The 12,339-nt window shown below is 36.5% G+C and overlaps 1 protein-coding gene and 1 pseudogene across 3 annotated transcripts in view; both read left to right on the top strand.

Moving 5' to 3' along the window:
• The window catches only part of FKBP5 (FKBP prolyl isomerase 5), a 128,336-nt gene that overhangs the window by 77,343 nt on the left and 38,654 nt on the right, over positions 1 to 12,339 (top strand). For all 3 annotated transcript variants that reach the window (XM_069488559.1, XM_069488558.1, XM_069488560.1), the window contains one exon: positions 248 to 392. In XM_069488559.1, coding sequence (XP_069344660.1) covers positions 248 to 392 — 145 coding nt within the window. The remainder of the gene's footprint in view (positions 1 to 247; positions 393 to 12,339) is intronic.
• On the top strand, positions 708 to 1,064 carry LOC138395616 (large ribosomal subunit protein eL34-like; annotated as a pseudogene).

The raw sequence follows: 12,339 nt of genomic DNA, 5'->3' as shown, positions 1-12,339 counted from the left end.
ATTCTTTTGAGGGAAAAAATAGTGTGATCAGGAATAAAATTAAATATAACAGAAAAATATTAGTAAAGGACAATTTTCTAACAGTGAGGGTTATTGTGAGAACTATGAAGGAAGCCTCTAGAAAGGATGGGTAGTAGTATATTTGCAGATCTGCCTGGGTGTTCTTGGGATGAACTTTGTGACTTTTTCATTCTCTGGTTATAAGTAAAAAGTTTCACTTCCTTTTTCTTGATGTTGTCTTTTCTAGATTGTCAAAAGAGTGGGGAGCAGTGAGGAAATGCCAATGATTGGAGACAAAGTTTATGTCCATTACAAAGGAAAATTATCAAATGGAAAGAAGTTTGATTCCAGTCATGATAGAAATGAACCATTTGTCTTTAGTCTTGGCAAAGGTAAGAGGGTATTTTTTGAGTTGTGTTTTGCTTAGATTTATTACTATATTTGTATTATATAGGAGCAGTGGATCCTATTCTTGCCAAAAGAGAGTACTAGCACTCAAAATATGGCCCAAGCGTCCCTGCATTTTCCCTGATATCTTTTTATGGGGTCCATAATGTCAGTTATTTTCATAAAAACACTTGAGATATTATTTGGCTTTTTACTGTGTTGACATTTGCACTGATGGCAGAAAAGCTACAGTGGTAAACACTGCTCCTTCTTCTTCTAGGGAGTTATTTAATAATTGTTGTTGTCAAGAAGCACTCAGAATGGTCCAGCGTTTGACATACCCTCATAGGCATTCCGATAATACATCCTCTCACAGAACTAGGTTGTCCTGAACCCCTGGTAATGGAATTGTTTACCTTTATACCAAGAAGTTTGGGAAAGCACCGAAATTTGCGTGTGGCGTGTGCCCAGTCAGACTTCAAGGAATTTGTGCTGTGGGACCTAAAGTTCTCATGAGGTCGTCCAAAACGAAAAAGCATGTCAGCAGGGCCGGTGGTGGTTCCATGTGTGCTAAATGTGTCCGTGACAGGATCAAGTGTGCTTTCCTTATTGAGGAGCAGAAAGTTGTTATGAAAGTGTTGAAGGTGGAGCACAGAGTCAGAAAGCTAAATTTTTAAAAAAGCTTTTTTGAGTAATAGAAATTAAAAGGCCAAAAAAAAAAAAAAAACCTGCTGACTGCTTCACACATCTAGGCGGTGGCACCACCAATACCAATAGTCATGGTAGTTTTCTCTGCCACTCATTCCCTGTTTACATGAGGGAAAAAAGCTAGATTCACTTAAGAATGTCCTTGACAAAGCAGTAAAAATTACTAATTTTGTTAAAACTCAATCCTTGAGTTTCCCATCGTTTTGATATTCTGTGACAGGAAGGGAAGCACACATTAGAGCTCTTTGGCATATGGAAGCATGATGCTCATCTCAAGGAAAAGCACTTATGAACTTGTTTGAGTTGAGAGCTGAACTAGCTGCATTTTTTTCATGAAACACCATTTTTACTTGAAAGGGCAAACTGATTATTCAGATTTGATTATGCAGTATTTGGCGGGTATTTTAATCCTGAAAATGAATGGAGTGAGCTGTCACTTCAAGGAAAAACAACTGACAATGTTTGTTCCCTAAGAGATGGGTTGGTTTTTGTTTGTTTGTTTGTTTGTTTGAGATGGGGTCTTGCTATATTGCCCAGGCTGGTCTCAAACTCCTGGCCTCAAGTGATCTTCCTGCCTCAGCCTCCTGAGTAGCTGGGATTATAGACATGAGCCACTGCACCTGGCTGCCATTGAGTTTTCAAGTGAAAATTATAGTTTTAGAGAATTTGTATTTGCCATTGTGAGCTTTGACAGCTTTCCAAAACTTAAAAGACTTTTCTGATGAGATCAGTAAGTATTAATGAATGTGATTTTAACATATTATATAGAGAAATGTGCCAACATTTGGAAGATCTTTATAACTCAGAACCAATATTTTCCCAGTGACCGATGCAAGATGTTGCAAGATCATGTGTGAATAGACAGTCCATTCAAAGTACAAGCTAGCTCAATGGATTTTAATGTAACGCAGTATGAAAAATTCATTGATATACTTTCAGATTCCACATTGTAACTGACCTTATGAAACTTATGACTTGTTCAGTTTTGATGTAGTATATTCACAATTATTTGAAAAGGCTACCTTTGTGGGTTTGGATATTTTCTACATACTTCAACCAAAATTGCAACAGATGAATGCAGAAGTAGATGTGAGAACCTGGTTGTCTTGTATTATATGTTACATTTGTAAAATTATTAAACAATGCCATCCTTCTCCTGACTCTTTTTTGTTTGGAAAATATAAAATATAAAAATTTTTAAATAAAATTATTTATGTTAACATGAGGTAATTGTTATTTTTAAATGAATTATTAAATAACTACTTTTTAATTTTTAATATGGTAAATATCAATAGATATGTCATATAAACAAAAGCTCTTTAGAGTCCTCAGTTTATAAGATGTAAAGGAGTCCTGAGGAAGCAAGCTTGAGAACTACTGTTTTCAAATATGAAATGTGATTTTTGCTAATTTCTTTTCAAATGCCTTTAACTATCTTTAGTTAATAAGTTAATTTAATATTCTTACTTTAATGTATTTCCTTTTTTTTTTTTTTTTTTTTTAAGAGACAAGAGTCTTGCTCTGTTGCCCAGGCTGGAGTACAGTAGTGTTGTCATAGCTCACAGTAACCTTGAACTCCTGGGCTCAAGTGATCCTCCCACTCAGCCTCCCCAAGTAGGTAGGACAACAGGTGCACACTGCCATGCTTGACTCATTTTGTTGTTTTCTGTAGAGACAGAGTCTCACTATGTTGCCCAGGCTGGTCTCAGACTTCTGACCTCAAGCAATCCTCCCACCTTGGCCTCCCAAAGTGCTGGGATTACAGGCGTGAGCCACTGCACCCAGCCCTCTTACTTTTTTAATCTTGTAAGAATAATAGCCCACACATCAGCTTTGTAAACCCCGCGGCTGAGTTATATAACATCTTTTATTCTTATCTGCCACAGACATAACAAGCATTTCGAGTCCATTCCTAGATTAAATGTGGAAAAAAAAGAGGTGCTCCCCCTATCCACTTCTATGGCTTTGTGTTGACGTAATTCCTTTCTCCTTCTGACTCTATATCAAGGTGAATTGCTAACTAAGCATGGATCTGGGAAAGGAAACAGCAAGCAAGGAACTAAGGAGTTAAACTGTTTGCTACCCATAATCATTTGCATGTAGTGGTGAATTCTGCTTCCTATCCAGGTGTGCTCTTAACTCCAGCTCCAAGTGCTGCCTCCAGCTCCTTCGGGTCCTTAGTGAGCTAATGGCTCATGTGATATTAATCTTGTGTTTGAATAAGATAGCAATCAAAATCAAATATAGAATCTCATAGCAGATAATTATGAGTTATTTTAGAATTTTTTTCCTTTTTGTTGATTTAGGGATGTGAACCTCCAGGGCTACTAGAATGGCTATGGCATCATTATTTAGTTTAGATGACCTCAGAGTGACTGGCCTTGTCAGACCTCCTTATTCCCACTGCCCCCTAAATCCTTATTCTACTCTTAGAATTTCTGTCTTGAAGAAGTTGATAGATTTAAGATAAGTCGTCTCTTAGCAGCTGTCTTGGCAAGTAGAATTAAGAATTATCAAGAATTTATATTGCCACTTTCTCGACACAGATTTTCTCAGTAAAACACTATGGTGAATGAGTCTTTCATGTTTCCTAGAATTTTGAGCAGAGTAAAAAGATTTTCAGAGTTCCTTTTTTTAAAATATTAAATGTAAGTTGCAGGCTCATGCCTATAATCCAAGCACTCTGGGAGGCCGAGGCGGGAGGATCTCTGGAGCCCAGGAGTTGGAGACCAGCCTGAGCAAAAGCGAGACCCCATCTCTACTAAAAATAGAAAAATGAGCCTGGCATGGCAGGGCATGCCTGTACTCCCAGCTACTCGGGAGGCTGAGACAGGAGGATCACTTGAGCCCAGGAGGTGGAGGTTGCAGTGAGCTATGATGATGCCACTGCACTCTATCTGGGGCAACAGAGTGAGACTCTGTCTCAAAAAAAAAAAAAAAAAGGAAAAGCAAAAGAAATATTGGGGTAGAGTGATATACCTCTGGTAAAACTCTTAATGTGTTCAGCTGCCTATAAAACAAGAAGCATTGGTTAGGCAGTTTATAATTTTATACTTAGATTTTATAGCAGTAGCTACTGCATGAAAATGAAGAAAAATAATATAAGTGGACAGTAGCATAAATAGCATTTGAACTCTCTTGATCCCTTATATCGTACCTCTCCCCAGGGAATAAAGAGAAATATTGCGATGGAAAGTCATGCTAATTTGGGGATTCTAGTATGACTTCAGTACTTAAAATAGAATTATAAGAGCCTGTCTGTCAAAATCACATTGAAAAAATACATATACCATAAGGTATATCTATAAATTTAAGCTATACCTAGACACACATTGGATGTGTTTGTTGTTTTTTCTGTATCATCTTTTTTTTTTTTTTTCCCCTGAGCCGGGGTCTTGCTCTGTTGCCTGGGCAAGAGTGCAGTGGACTCAAACTCCTGGACTCAAGCAGTCCTCCTGCCTCAGCCTCCTGAGTAGCTAGGACTACAGGCATGCCCCACCACACCCAGATAATTTTAAAATTTTTTGCAGAAATGGGGTCTCAGGCTGGTCTCAAACTCCTGGCCTCAAGTGATCCTCATGCCTCAGCCTCCCGAAATGCTAGGACTATAGGCCTGTGCCACCATGCCTAGCCTCTGTACCATCTTTTAAATTCTGTGCTTTACTTTCTTCATCTAAAGTGACAATAATCAAATATACCATTATTATATAACTATTATTATATATAACTTACTATTATATAACAGTGTATACTGTTATGTTGAGATAATGCACATTGTTGCTTAGCATTCAGCCTAACACAGTAAGCACTCAGATGTCTATTACTGTTATTACAGTACTGGGATTATTGACTGGCTTTATAATGGAATGGTAAGCAGTTTGGGTCCTAACTCTATTTTCTATGCATGCATACAAACCTTTTGAAACAATGCTTAACTGTATTTTTTAGCCCCAGAAAGTTGGGAAAGACCAAAACTGAATCAATCTAAGAGAACTGTGGAATATGTAATAGAAATTAGAATGAAGAGGTGATAGTTTCCTTTAGTAGATTTTCTTAACTAAATATTATATGTTCTGAATTCCTCGAACTGTTCAGAACGCATTTAAAAAGAAGTTGAAGTAAGAATGATAAGGATTTTTATATATACTTCTGTAACAGGAGTTCTGGTCTTTTCCCCTGCCTCCCTCCCTCCATCCAGCAAATATAGTTTCACTAAAATGGAGGAGGGAGATAGATGTGGGGATGAAGGAATTATTAATATTTCTACCTTTGTTCTTACAAGTAAATCAAAGAGCACTAAAGCCTCACCCCCCCCCACCTCTATAAAAGATAGAAGGCTGCTTCATTTAAGTTGTTTTCTATGCTCTTGGTATGTGACTAACATGCTTAGGAATTATGAAGATAAAAATCCTATCCATTATATTCCTCCCCCCAGATTTGAGAAGTAAGAGAAACAAAAACAAACCAATAATTTTGGATTCTTCACATAGTTATACTTCCCTCTTAATATTGAGATTAAACCATAGTGAATATCAGTGATCTGCTTGTAACATTAGTATAATCTTATTTTTGTTGCATTGTGTTCTGTGATCATTAGTAAAAATACCTGTTAATTTAGTTAGCCACTAGATATTGAGGTCAGAGGAGGAAAATATATGCTGGAAGACTAGTAGCTAACACTTTTTAAGTACTTGCAATGCCAGGCCAAGGGCCTTATGTGTGTTATTTTATTTAATCCTCACACCAATCTTATAATTACTTTTTGGATTCTTCATACACTTTATTTAGTATAGTTTTGGTAACTGTTAGTCATATTAACATTTGTGTCTAAGCCTCTGTGAATGTTTTTTTATTGAGGTATTATTTACATATAATAAAGTTCATCCTTTTAAGCATACAATTTGATGAATTTTGGTAATAGTGCTGAAACTACCAACACAATCAAAATATAAAGCAGTTTCTTCACCCTGAAAAGTTTTCTTATGTCGTTTTGCAGTCACTCTCTTTCCTGGACCTGGGGCCCCAGGCAGTCACTAATCTGGTTTCTGTTACTATAGTTTTGCCTTTTCTGGAATTTCATATAAATAGAATCTTATGTTGTCTTTGGTTTGACTTCTTTCACTTAGCATAATGATTTTGAAGTTTATGCCTGTTGAATTGCTGAGTAGTGTTCCACAATATAGAAATTCCAGTATGTTCATTCCAAAATTGGACATTTGGGTTGTTTCCACTTTGGGGCTACTATGAATAACGTTGTTATAAACATTCACATACATGTCTTTGTGTGGATTTATGTTGTCATTGATTTTGGTTAAATAAACATGTAGGAGTAGACTTATTGGTAAGTATATGTTTAATTTTATAAGATACTGACATGCTGATTTTCAAAGTGGCTGTACAATTTTGCATCTTTACCAGCAGTGCGTGAGAGTTTATGTTTTCACATCCTTGCCAGCACTTAGTATAGTTGGTCTTTTTAACTTGAGCTGTTCTAGTACGTATGAAGTGGTATCTCATCTTGGTTTTCATTTGCGTTTCCCTGATGACTAGTGATGTTGAGAGTATCTTTTCTTATGCTTAACAGACATTTATATATTCTTTTGTAAAGTGCCTGTTCAAATCTTTTGCCCTTTTTTAAAAATCAGTTATTTGGCTGGGTGTGGTAGCTCACACCTATAATCCTAGCGTGTTGGGAGTCTGAGGCAGGAGGATCACTTGAGACCAAGAGTTCGAAACCAGCCTGAGCAACATAAGACTCTGTCTCTGCAAGAAATTAGAAGAATCCACTGCACTCTCACCCGTGCAACAGAGCGAGACTGTTTCAAAAAGGAAAAAAAAAAATCACTCGTTTGTCTTTTTGAGTTGTATTATACTTAAAAAGACAAGCATTTTGTTTGGTAAGTATATTCTCCTAGTCTCTGGTTTGCCTTTTCCTTTTCTTAATTGGTCTTTCAAGGAGCAGAAGTTTTTATTTTGATAAGTCCGTTTGATCAATTTCTTCTTTTATGGTTTGGGTACTTACTGTTAATATAATTAACCATTTTTGTTTTGGTTTGGTGTGGTGTGGGGTTTTTGTTTACATATGAAGAGACTGAGGTACAGAGGCTAAGTAATTTGCCCAAAGATATACAATAAGTGGTAGAGCCAGGATTCAGACCCAGGCAGTCTCTTTCAAGTTGTGTTATATCTTAAGATTTAAAACATAGCTCAAACTAGATACGAAAACAAAGTATGTCCTGGTCAGCAGTATTTACTGAGTCCCTGCTGTACACAAGACATTTTTCTTACAGGAATGATATGTCATGGTTAATGAGGTTTATCAAAAGCAAAATTGTTGTTATTATGTATTTGATATCGTGCGCTTAATTCCAATTTTAAAAGTTGTCTTTTAATTGAAGCATTGTATTTTTGTCATATACCTTTAAGCCTCTTATTTTACTACTAGTAAAATACACTTACTAGTCGTGGGTAAACATCTAGCCAACTTCACCTGAGTTGGTGGTGGGTTAGCCATGTGCTCCCTTGAAATTTCTTTTGATACTCTTACTCCCACACAAATACATTCTTAATATCTGTTTGCTTTTTTTACATGCAGTTTAGGGGCGTTCAGGATTTGTAAGGAAAGGGAAATAGAGAGTAATCAAGACAGGACTCTGCCTTCAAGTGTCTAACAATGTAGCCTGGCAGAATTGATCTTTAAGGCTGTCCCAGGGTAGATGATGTCACCTTAGCTGTTTTCTTTCCCTGTCTTTTAAACTATAAGCCATGAGCTTAGGGTTAGATTGTCTTGTGATCAGTTCTCTTAGTAATTAGAGAAATGGCAAAAATAGAATGTAACATAAGAAATATGGACAGTCTAAAAGAATCTTATGCATTAATTAATTTGTTCCATTTGTGATACATGCTGTTGGTAGGGAGTGGGGATGATTATCAGAGCCCTTTTATAGTCATTTTAAAATAAGACTAAATAAAATTTATGAGAAAAAGTATATAGGAAAAAGTAAGTTGCTTTATTATAAAAAAAGAAGGAATGTCAATGTTATCAGTGATATGAGATTTTATTTTGGTTTTTTAAGTATAAAAATTAGCAAATATACAAATAATTAGAATCGAGATCCTGGAAATCCCTCAATGGAAATGAAGCAGGAATAAATCAGATGCATTTTTATCTGAGGCTCATTAGTGATCAACCTTAAGTGTTTATCAACTTTTATATTTTGAAAGGAAATTCTTTTACAATTAAAATATTTATCTTTCTTGCCTTCCTTTTCCACGCCCATGTGAAAAATTATTTTTTTCTGTATGATACTGCATAACTTTCATCTTGTAGCATATTAAATATACTCATATTTCATGTATAAACATGCGTTTAAAAGTTATATAGTCAGCGATTTTTCAGTAAGGGTGCCAAGACCATTGAGTGGTGAAAGGACAGTCTTTTCAACAAATTCTGTTACAAAAACTGGGTATCCACATGTAAAAGAATAAAGTTGGATTCTTATCTTACACCATGTGCAAGTATTAATTCAAAATGGACCAAAAACCTAAATTTAAGACCTAAAACTATAAAATTCATAGAAAAAACAGAGGAAAATCTTTATGACGTTAGATTCGGCAGTGATTTCTCGGGTATGACAGCAAAAGCACAGGCAACAAAAGTAAAATTGATAAATTGGACTACACAAAATTAAAAACTTCTGTGCATCAAAGGATACAATAACAGAGTGAAAGGTTATCTACCTGTGGAATGGGAGAGAAAGATTTGCAAGTCATATATCTGATAAGGAGTTAATATACAGAATACATAAAGAACTCTGACAACTCAACAAAAACAACAAAATAACCTGATTAAAAAGGGGGCAAAAGGCGGGCGTGGTGGCTCACGCCTGTAATCCTAGCACTCTGGGAGGCTGAGGCGGGCGGATCATTTGAGCTCAGGAGTTCAAGACCAGCCTGAGCAAGAGCGAGACCCTGTCTCTACTAAAAATAGAAAGAAATTAGCTGGACAACTAAAATATATATACAGAAAAACTTAGGCATGATGGTGCATGCCTGTAGTCCCAGCTACTCGGGAGGCTGAGGCAGGAGGATCGCTTGAGCCCAGGAGTTTGAGGTTGCTGTGAGCTAGGCTGATGCCACGGCACTCTAGCCCAGGCAACAGAGTGAGATTCTTGTCTCATAAAAAAAAAAAAAAAATAGGCGAAAGACTTAAATAGACGTTTCTCCAAAGAAGATACACAAATGGACAAAAAGCATATGAGAAGATGTTTAACATCACTAATCATTAAGGAAATGCAAATCAAAACCACAATGAGATATTAACCTCACACCGATTAGAATGGGTACTATTAGAAAAACAGAAAATAACAAGTGTTGATGAGGATATAGAGAAATTGGAACCCTTGTGCATTGCTGATGGGAATGTAAAATGGTACAGTTGCTATGAAAAATAGTATGGCGGTGCCTCAAAAAATTAAAATATGATTACTATATGATCCAGCAATTCCACTTCTGGATATATGCCCAAAAGAATTCAAAGCAGGATCTCTAAGAGATATTTGTATACTTATGTTCATAGCAACATTATTCACAATAACCAAAAGGTGGAAGCAACCCAAGAGTCCATCAATAGATAAATGGATAAACAAAATGTGATATTTACATACAATTGAATATTATTCAGGCTTAAGGAAGGAAATTCTGACAGATGCTACAGCGTGTATGAACCTTGAGGACATTATGCCAAGTGAAACAATCTGGTCACAAAAAGAAAAATACTGTCTGATTTTATTTACATGAGTCATCTAGATTAGTTAAATACATAAAATCAGAAAGTAGAATGATAGTTGTAAGGGGCAGGGGAAGGAAGAAATGGGAAGTTGTTGTTTAATGGATATAGAGTTTCAATTTTGCAAGATGAAAAAGTTTTAGAGATTTGTTGCACAACATTGTGAATTTATTTAACAGTACTGAACTGTACACTTAAAAATGGTTAAGATGATAAATTTTTTGTGTATTTTACCACAATTAAACATTTTTTAAATCAAGAAAAAAGTTATATAGTCAGGATGTTCTAGAGTATTCACTATAGTGTTTACTAAAAATGAAAGTGTTAAGTGATTAAATTAAAATGTTATATCTTAAATTGTGTTTTATAATTTTTTAAATCAGAAAAAATATAACATTACAGAAGAAAGAAAAAGTATAAGTACACTGCTTTTACACTGGCCTTTGTATACTTTTAAATTTTTTCCATTGTCTACAGTTGCATAGATATAAAAAGCAGTTAAATTTAGGGGTAGGCTGGGCACAGTGGCTTATGCCTATAATCCTAGTGCTTTGGGAGGCCAAGGTGGTAGGATCACTTTAGCCAGGAGTTCAAGACCAGCTTGAGCAACATAGTAAGACCCTGTGTGTACAAAAACTTTTTTTAAAAAATTAGCTAAGTGTGGTAGTTCATGCCTGTAAAACCAGCTACTTGGGATGCGAAGACGGAAGGATCACTTGAGCTCAGAAGTTGGAGACTGCAGTGAGCTGTGATCATGCTACTGCACTCCAGCTTGAGTGACAGACACAGCAAGACCCTGTCTGTTAAAAATAAATAGGCCAGGAATGGTGGCTCACACCTGTAATCCTAGCACTCTGGAAGGCCAAGGCAGGAGGATCGCTTGGGCTCAGGAGTTTGAGACCAGCCTGAGCAAGAGCGAGACTCTGTCTCTACCAACATAGAAAAAATTAGCCAGGTGTGGTGGCACACGCCTGTAGTCCCAGCTACTCAGGAGGCTGAGGCAAGAGGATGACTTGAGCCCAGGAGTTTGACATTGCAGTGAGCTATTAATATGATCATGCCACTGTACTCTAGCCCAGGAGGCAGAGGAAGACCCTATCTCAAAATTAAATAAATAAAAAGGTCAATTAATTAATTTAGGGATAGCTACATTATACATAATATACAAATATATATTCTTATTTGTTTATGTTTTGGCCAGTAATTCTGTTTTTAGGAATTTAGCTTAAGCATACAAAGTAGAAGCTTGATTTACCAAGTCCAAACTAACTGATGCCCTCCATTCTATTTGTAAATATACTGAATGGGATGACTGGTTTCTTACTGGTCTCAACAGTCCAACCACTTGAGTGGGTTTTGTCAGTGACCCCCCAGCCACAGACCACTGGGAGCATGTCTGTATTGCACAAGTTGGTTGGTTACTTGGAGGGAGGATGCACACTATGGGGAACCGTTTGAGTGTCTCGGTAAGAGTGTTAGGAAGAGACTGCTTATAGGGTTGGGGCTTACGTTAGGTGGTTTGGGGGAGTTTTAAGAAAGCAGGACTTCATTCTGGATTGAGTGCTGTTAGGATGTGGGGTGGTTCTATGTTTGGGTATCTTAATAAATTATCTTAGGAGGAGGGCCAACTAGAATGAGACTAAAGCTGTAACTTGGTGGGGAAGCAGCAGTCACTCATATTAGCCAGGAGAGGGGGATGTTTGGTGTGTGCAGGGTGCACAGTGACCTTGTTTTTTCTGGACTTAGACAAAATTTTGAAGTGTTTTGTCTCACTTAAACACACTCTCAGAGTGACCTTGTCTGATGTTGATATTTTGTGAGATTGTTTATGTCCAACAGGAGAATAACGTGGCCTCCCTGTGAGCCCCAGGCCAGCTTCAGATAACACTGAGGCCTAGCTGTAAGTGTTTGAGCAGTTTTCAGATGTTGAAGGCTACTTTTTTCTTTTTTAGAGTATCACTAAGAATCAGTTGAAATCTATTTATATTCACGTACTTTTCATAATTATACAATTTCATTAGTTATATAAAACACTGAAGTTAGTGTGAAAAGGAAGAATTATTTCTATGAAAACCAGATTGAATGTTTTGAAAAGACTTGCTAAGGTGAAATTCTAAAATCATTTTTAAAATGGCTATTGAATTAGGGGTGGGTGGATAAAATGTAGGCAAAATAAATAGGCCATTCAGGACACATTTTTACCAGAAGTATTCTGCATACTGATTGCTTTACAAGTGTCTTCTGGTTCTTGCTTCACTGTTAAAGAAACTCACATCGTAAATTGCAAATGGTATATCATGAGTGTAATTTATACAGTAAAGATGATCTGTCATATCACCGGAGCCACACTCAAAGACAAGGCTGTGGCCTTCTACACACAGTTAGTGAATTAATATACTTTAATATGTTTTAGGAAAATATTTGAGGTATGTATATGTTATTTTTTATGATTCCTC

The sequence above is a fragment of the Eulemur rufifrons genome, chromosome 15 (genome assembly GCF_041146395.1).
Source record: "Eulemur rufifrons isolate Redbay chromosome 15, OSU_ERuf_1, whole genome shotgun sequence".
Classification (NCBI taxonomy): Eukaryota; Metazoa; Chordata; class Mammalia; order Primates; family Lemuridae; genus Eulemur; species Eulemur rufifrons.
The sequence above is the reverse complement of the archived record's forward strand: the minus strand, read 5'-3'. Positions and strand labels throughout refer to the sequence as shown.